Here is an 8,732-nt window from a genome sequence, read left to right as displayed (position 1 = left end):
TAGGTTTTTACGCTATGTTAGTATAGATGCAAGTGTAAACTCTGTAATACCGGTCGTTTAACATCGTTTAACATGTTCACTGCAAGAACATTTTTACGTATTTTTAGTGTAGAACTGGAGACACATATCAAGTGTGAACAAAATTTTTATTTTTTGTGCCTGATGTGCAAATGTGATCCACGATAAAAATCTCGGTCATAATGACTGAGTCGACGCTGTGTGAAATATTACATGTTTACGGCAGTGTGATCGCATTTACGAACATGCGTGAAAGTAGGTGTTAGCTCAGCTTTGTTTGGATGTTGTGGGTACAAAAATATGCCACGGAATCAAAATTAGGACATAAATCGACCAAGAACTTGTGGATATCTTGAATAATTTGTGTGGAGCGAAAGTATGTGATGTATAAGAAAATTATTCGTTATTCTCGACGATATTTTCGTACACTTATTAAAATCAGAACTCCAAACCGAAGAAACAGAAACCTATGACTTCAACTAACATAGAACTCCGATAGCGACCAGAAATATAGGCGACCCTGAATAGATAAATTTCCAAAGTAGGCAACCGGCTCTTATCCCATTAATGAAAGAATCAGATAACAAAAAATATCTGGCCTAGCTTCTAATTGAAGAGGAATATGTCGAGTTCTATTGGTTGACCACAACATATTTGAGTATATTGCCGAGCAAACTCATCTATATGCCAATATGCCACACATACCATTGAGAATAACAACAGTCTCATTCAAGGGGATCTCATTCAAGAGTATGCGATTGGTTTTCGACAGATATCTACGAAATGAAGTGTTTCTGGATTATTTATTTATAGGGGTATAGTTCGCCTACCACATCTAGCAGATTATTGGAACCAATGGGAGGCAATGTTTCAAAACGAATTTGCTTCTGCAGCTATCTCCTAGAACAGGTACGAATTACTTTTGAGAATGGTGCACTTTGCGGATAACGAAGACAATCCCCAAAATAACATACTCCACTAAATTCAGAGCCTGGTCAATACACTTCCGTGGCCGAGCTGTTATGCACTAATATCTAAAAGGAAAACGTCCTACGTATGGCATTAAAATGTTCAAGCTGTGTTATTATGGAAGCTATACTTATACGTTCTTATAACATACATAGCACGTAACATATTACGCCAGCAGGAATACGGATCAATCCCAAACGACGTCATCCAGAGTAATAATGAAATTAGCTGAGCCATTATCTAATGAACTATACACCGTACTTACGGGAAGTAGTAGACAACAATAATTTCATCTGGGAAATAACCATTGCACACCAAAAAAATATTGTTGACAATATTGCAGTACAAAAGAACTCAACCCAGATTGAAACTATTTTGCGAACCAGTCCTACTCTCCAAAAGAAGGGAATAATGCCTCCAAAATAGGAGGTAAAAAATAAATAAAATAATTGTTATGGTTTGTTATATAACAAACCATAACAATTAACTAGCTTAAACACTAACTTTGATGTCATTGTATTATCTAAAACGTTCAGGATTACTGATCCAAGTCTGTATTCAATTGAAGGATACAACATCATCTATAACTACGGAAACTTAAACGCTCATAACAGAGTGGTTGTCTACATAATGGAGGCCATACACCTTAGGGTTTACATGGTGGTTTTAGTCTTGCATGTATAACCGACAGGTATAACCGAGTTTCATATTGTACACGTTAGGGTTGGCATGCACAGTTTTGCCATAAACTCTCAGTTAAAGACAGTTGGAGCTACGTGACGGTGTGTGTAGGACAGTTATCTACACTACTGTGCACGGTATACCAAACTAACAATGGACGACGACGATCTGATAGCTGTACTTGGCTTAACACTTGTTCTACAGAACAGAAAAAGAAGAAGAACTCGCTCGGAATAGTGTAAATGCTGGTTATTGAAAAGAAAGCAGTTCTGTCACGTAAATTTGTTAAATGAATTGAGATTTACACCAACAGATTACAAAAATTATTTACGAATGGATGAAAATCTTTATTTGAAACTGTTATCATTGATCACTCCGTTAATACAAAGACAAGATACTGTTATGAGAAATTTAATATAGGCACATGAGAGACTAGCAGCAACATTAAGATTTCTTGCTACAAGAAGAACATACGAGTGTCTTAAAGTGTCATACGAGTGCGATGGTACGCGCGCACGATCTTCCACCGTCGCAGACAATAAACTGAGAACCTCTGAGAAATGAGAACAACTGAGAAGTCTGAGAACTGTGCATACAAGCTCGCCGGACGCCACACACGCCTATTTATGCATTTGCTTGGTTGCATGTACATGCGCCGATAACTGTACAGTTTTATCACATAGACGCTAGGGTTTGCCTGTCGGTTATGCATGTAAAGCTAAAACCATCATGCAAACCCTATGCTGTATGGTCTCCATTAGCAATGTTTTTGCCTACAGTTATTCCCTCGTATGAATAATAATATTGACAGCAATATATAGGTCTCTTAGCGGATCTGTAAAGAAATTTAACAGTGACATGTTGAAATATCATTCGAGGTATAAGAAATACACACATATCATTACGGGAGACATTAATATAGACCTTTTAGAAAAAAATGACCCTGATGTAGAAGAATACAAAACTGTAATGAATACTTTCGATTTTGTATCATATATTAATGAGACCACAAGAAGAGTAAGTAATTCTTACTTAGACCACTATTTTGTCAGAATAGGTTGGCAAACGATATGCAAGTCGTATATCTATATAAATGACGAGACTGATCATGATCCTATAATTCTTCAAATTCAACTGACTGACTCTAATAATTTGGAAAACATTATGGAAAAGACTCCGTGTAAATCATTTGTGAATTACACAGAGATGCGAGAGAATTGAGAACTGGAAAATTGGAATTTCATAAGAGAAATAAGTGACTTGGACACTGTTACCGAGAAATTTATAGACGTACTGAAGCATAACATAAAAACCGCAACAAAAACTGTAAAGAATAGGGATTTAAAAAAAAAATAAAAATACCGTGGATTACCAAATATTTACTTAAACTGATTGAACAGAAAAATGACCTATATAATCAACTTAAAAACAAGTTAACACGTGATATTCAGAAACACAAAAGAGAATATATAAACAACACAATAAATAAAAGCAAAAACTCAACAAAGGCACTGTGGACTTGTGTTAATGATATTTGTAAAAAAAGAAAACTGAAACCAAAATAACACATATTAAGGTACAGGCTGAGGTAGTGAATGGAGATAAGAAGATAGCTGACGTATTCAATAACTATTTTAGTGGATTGGGAATAGAGTACGCTAACAAAATTGATCAGCCGATAGATTTTCAAGATAATATCACATATGTACAAAGTTCAATGTACCTCTCTGAAACAGACGAGTTGGAAGTTGCTGAAGCCGTAAAAGTCTAAAACCAGGGAAAGCTCCTGGTTTCGATGAAATAAGGGCAGAAACTCTAATGAAAGTCATAGATATCATTGCGTCTCCACTGTCTGCAATTATAAATAGGTGTTTTGGTGATGGTTACTTCCCAAAGACTTTAAAAATTGGAGTAATAAAGCCAATATTTAATAATGACATACATCTGACTAAAAACTATCGACCAATAACATTAATTTCAATGTTAGTGAAGGTGTTTGAAAAAATTTTAAAGCGTAAATTTGTGAAGTTTTTTGATAAAAATAACGTGATTTCACCTAACCAATTTGGCTTTAAAGATGGAAAATCGACAGAGGATGCAATTTGTGCCTTAACCCGGGAAATATACGAAGTTGGATGAGAAAATTCCTGTAATGTGCATATTTGTCGATCTATCAAAAGCGTTTAACGCGGTTTCTCACGAAATATTGCTAAAAAAGGTATACGCATACGGGATCAGAGGTCACGTGTACGATATATTTAAAAACTATTTAACAGACCGCGAACAAACAGTTAACATAAATTGTGTGATTAGCGAAACAAAAACAACTATATATGGGATCCCACAAGGCACAATGGATCTTAAACTGAAGAGATTAGTGATCAGCTTTGCTGACAACACCGCTATATTCTATAGATCCCAAGCAACTGAAGATGGAAGCTGAAGAGGATTTTGCAGTAGTCAAAAAATGGTTTCAATTGAACAAATTAACGTTAAATATAGAAAAAACTAAATACCTGTCCTTCGCTTCATATAGCAATCATCTGCCAAAATTGGGAAACCTTGTTGTTGATCTGGAATCTTTTATTCCACAAGCGTCATTAATAAAATATTTACGCATAATTATTGATCAACATTTACGCTGGAATTTACAGACTAATAACATTGTCAAGAAAATCAGAGGACTAACAAGCAAATTTAGGTACCTGTCACAGTTTTTGGATAAAAGACACCTGAAAGTTGTTTACTACTCCCTTGTGCAATTACTTATGTTATACGCTGTTTTGGGTTGGGGAGGGGTAAACGACACTTACTTGGAAAAAATTAATAAAGTACAGAAATGGATATTAAGAATAATGTACAAGAAAAATATAACATCACCTTCAAATGAGTTATATAACATAAGCCAGGTATTAGACACAAGGCAAATATATAGCCAGAAAGTATTAATGTACGTACGCAGACATAGGCAGTTAATGAATCAAATGGATCATTCATATGATACAAGAAACAGGAACATAACTGCAAAATTTCCAAAATGTAATAAAAGAATAGGATAGCATAGCCTAAATTACATAGCACCAAAGTTGTATAATGCAGTACCTCCAGAAATAGGAAAATTATTGCATTCCAACCTGAGACGCCATAGCGAAAAAACAAATAAAAAACTGGAACGACGGTTTTTTCTGAAATGATCAGCACCTAATTCAATTCAATGAGCCCAAAGATTACGATAAATATACCGACCAAGACTGCACCAATGAAGTGATTGAAAAACCACATACAAACGGTAACAATATACTGCTTCAGTGGAACATTTCTACTATATGTTTATTTAGGAATTATTATTACTTTTTTCTTGTGATGAAATGTATATTTTTCTTTATATTCTTTGTATATTTTGTATTCATACTATTGAATAAACATTATTATTATTATTGCTGTAAAAATTTTTTGAGGTCCTCTTCCAAATCTTCGAATCCAGTCAGCGAACTAACGACGGTGTCTATACTTTGTGAATTACTTTGAGCTCCAGGATCGCAATAGTCTCCAAGTTCAAGTCTGAGAAAGTTCGAGTTCTTGTGCACGGCGAGGAATTGACTGCTTCGGGTTCTCCTACACACTTTCATGGCCAATTTGGTGTTCCTTTGTCGTACGGGTATTGGCTGATTGATTACCGAATCAGTCGTCTCAAATTTGGCCACCAAACGTTGGAGGACCCCCGTTGAGAGTCAAATTTGAAGAGCCACCGCGTCTGCTTTAAAAAGTGTCACAACGTTCGCAGTGTTTTTTTAATCGTATAATTTTCATTACATATTGGACACTTGACATATTGGAAAACTTTTTACTTTTTACTCTTTAACTAAGAATACTCTTCGCTGGCAGTTCTGCCCTCGAACACTAAAACACTCGGAAGAGATTGATAATGCTTTATCCTTGCAGACAAAAAGACGAGATCCTTGATGACTCTTATTAACAATGTTAAGATTAAAAATAACAATAAAACTGTTTATCATACTTTTATTTATACAGACTTGTTAATATAAATACATTTGTTAGACAAAGTATACCTACAACAAACTCGCAAACACATAATAAACAACGAAAAAAAAAGTCATGGCGTATTTAAATATTTCAGTTTGTAAATAATAACAACATACAAAACAAGCAAATAACAAACTAAAATAACTTTTGCAATAAAATTCTTTGTTTTCATTTTTATTTTTTATGATACTCCAGGTAAATTCCGCATTTCCTTTTGTACTTCAATAAGCGGATCTCCCACATCGTTAATATCTTCAGTAGTCGAATTATTCATTTCATCCATCATCTCAATAAGAAGATCTTTCAAATCTTCACGGTCTGGTTGCATCTTATAGGCAATCTCAATTTCTCTAAATGCCTTTTCTCTCATTCCAAATTTAAACAAAGCCCGACCTCTTCGAACGATACATGTAACGCGATCTAAAAAGTTTGCTGAACATTCCGGTTTAAGTAATTCCAAAGCGGTCGAACAATCCGTGATGGTACGTTGCATGTTACCTTGCATGAAATGAGCTTCTGAACGTTTAATATACAAATCGACATATTTATCGCAAAGTTTTAATCCGAATGTGTAGGCGCTGATAGCACCCAGATAATTTTCATTTTTTAGGAATTCGTCACCTTTTGATTTTAAAAACATTGGATTTTTTTCTTCAGGACGTAAATCGTCACTGTCAAATCCAACGGAACGACGAACTTCCGCTTGCTTTCGAAACCATTCCTCCTCTTCGGCCAATCTTGATTCTCTCGACGGTGTAGGAAGTTCGCGTTCGGTAAATTCAACCGCGATAGAGCTGGTTTTTCTCGGTAATGGAATATTATTGCTTTGGATTTTTTTCAAATTATATTTAGGGATATAATTTGGAATTTTTCGTGGAATTTTTTTTGTAGGAATTGCAATTATTTCTTCTTCACTTTCAGAAGAAGATAAATCTGCTTTCCTTTCCTCGGGATTTATTTCTTTCTTCCATACATCCAAATCACCTAAAGCAGTTTTTTTCTCCGTATTCTTTACATTTTCAATGTATGCTCTTTGTTTTGTGTCTATTTCCATTTGTTCTCTTACCGCTAATTTTTTCAATGCGTGCTTTCTTTGTACTTTTTCCTTACAATCATCTTGAAATCTTTTATGTTCTTCTTCAATTAATTCTTTTTTAAGTCGATTTTTTTCTTGTTTAGGTAAATCAATTTCTAAACTAGACCAGTCTCCTGCTTTTATTTTGAATAATTCGAAAACTATTTCGTTTGTCGTCAAAGTGCATTTACTTTCTAATGGATCGATCGCTTCTAAAGGAAAAGCTTCAAAGAAAAATGGTTTATAGGATGCTTTTATATAAGAACGGGACGTGAAAATATCCACTTTTGATTGATGTACTCCTTTCAAAGGCACTTGAATTACCACTGTATTTGGAGTTTGCCTCCAAACGAAATCTTTCACCACAATTGGCATTATTTCAGTTTTATTACGTAACGTTATTTCAATAGAAACCGTTGTTAAGGTAAAAAAAATCAATGAATTTCCAAAATCTTTATACAAATCTTGAGTGGTCACCCCTAAATATTTCCCATTTTCATTTAACAAGAAAATAAAGTCCCGAAATAGATTAGTTAAATTAGAAAATTTTGTAAAACCATCTTCGGAGATCAAATCCATTCTGTACCAAAACAAAAGCGAAGAGTGGATATTCTGAAAGAAGATATATGACATAATAAATAAATAAGATAACATAGGCCTTCTTAAACTAGTCTCTTAGTTCTTCATTTTAATTATACTTAATTTGTGACATAACTTTCTTTATTATGAGAATATGATGCAGAAGAATAAGAAGATGAACTGGATAACATACGGAATAACATTCGAATTTTTGGGATAGAGGAAAAGTTGGATGAAGATCCAAACGCAATTGTAATGGGTATCTTCAATGAAAAACTCGATGTGAAGCTACCCTTGGATGCGGTTGAATGCGCTCATCGGTTGGGGCCGAAAAATACGACGGCTAAGAGGGCAATAATAGTAAAATTCGCTAGAGTAGACCACAAATATCAAATTCTGAACATGAAGAAGACGCTTAAAGGATCAAAATTAGTAATAACTGAGGATCTCACTGGAATGCGATATTTATTTATTACATATTCGGGATGCAAACGGGGAGAATATCCCCAACAAAGCATCCTCATAATAACGAAAATTAATATAAAAAAAAAAGTGATATAAACTAAAATAAATACAACGATAAAACGATCAACAAAACATCCGCTATACATTAGTTAGTACATATTTTCTAAAAGAGCGTAAGGAAACGTCAAAGAGAGGTACATGGTTGAAGCCTTGGTTATAGGAATTAAGAATTCGAACTAATGGAGAGCTTTGATAAAGGTTGGTGTTAGATCTATCAAGACGAAATGTAGCGTTGAAACGTGTAAGCCGTTGCGGTACATTGAAACTCAACTCAGGCAGAAGATCGGGGGTATCCAACATGCCATTAACAAGCTTGAAGAGGAAGATCAAGTCAGCAACAATTCGACGCTGCTGCAGTGACAATAAGTCGAAGACCACGCAATGCCTATCGTAATCGCAGTAAGGAAGATGAAATTTATGTGCCAAATAACGTACAAAGCGTCGCTGAATAGCTTCAATACGACCACGATACACCGCATACATGGGGTTCCATATTACGGAACCATAACATAGCACACTGTTGACAAATGCCAAATAAAGGGTTTTTATACACAAAAAATTCGTGAAATTCTTACTGACCCTGATAACAAACCCCAAATTACATAGAGCTTTCTTCACCATAAATTCAATATGAAGATGAAATCGCAACTTGGAATCCAATATGATGCCAAGATCTTTTACTTTATCCGTGGACGGGATAGCAGCACCGTTAAAGTTGTAAGGAAAGTTTAGAGGATAACGTTTCCTAGTAAATGTAATTTTTTGGCATTTGTCATAATTTAGGTGCAGTTTATTGAGGCGACAGTACTCATGCAGGCGGTCAAGATCCTCCTGTAGTCTA

The 8,732-nt window shown here is 34.8% G+C and overlaps 1 protein-coding gene across 1 annotated transcript; it reads right to left on the bottom strand.

The window, feature by feature from the left end:
* Positions 1-5,747: 5,747 nt before the first annotated feature.
* LOC111429143 (Dynein axonemal assembly factor 4) lies at positions 5,748-7,657 on the bottom strand. Its single transcript, XM_023065010.2, has one exon. The coding sequence runs from the start codon at positions 7,439-7,441 to the stop codon at positions 5,894-5,896; it is 1,548 nt and encodes a 515-aa protein (XP_022920778.2). The 5' UTR covers positions 7,442-7,657; the 3' UTR covers positions 5,748-5,893.
* Between the last annotated feature and the right edge of the window lie 1,075 nt (positions 7,658-8,732).

Source organism: Onthophagus taurus, chromosome 1 (genome assembly GCF_036711975.1).
Source record: "Onthophagus taurus isolate NC chromosome 1, IU_Otau_3.0, whole genome shotgun sequence".
Classification (NCBI taxonomy): domain Eukaryota; kingdom Metazoa; phylum Arthropoda; class Insecta; order Coleoptera; family Scarabaeidae; genus Onthophagus; species Onthophagus taurus.
The sequence above is the reverse complement of the archived record's forward strand: the minus strand, read 5'-3'. Positions and strand labels throughout refer to the sequence as shown.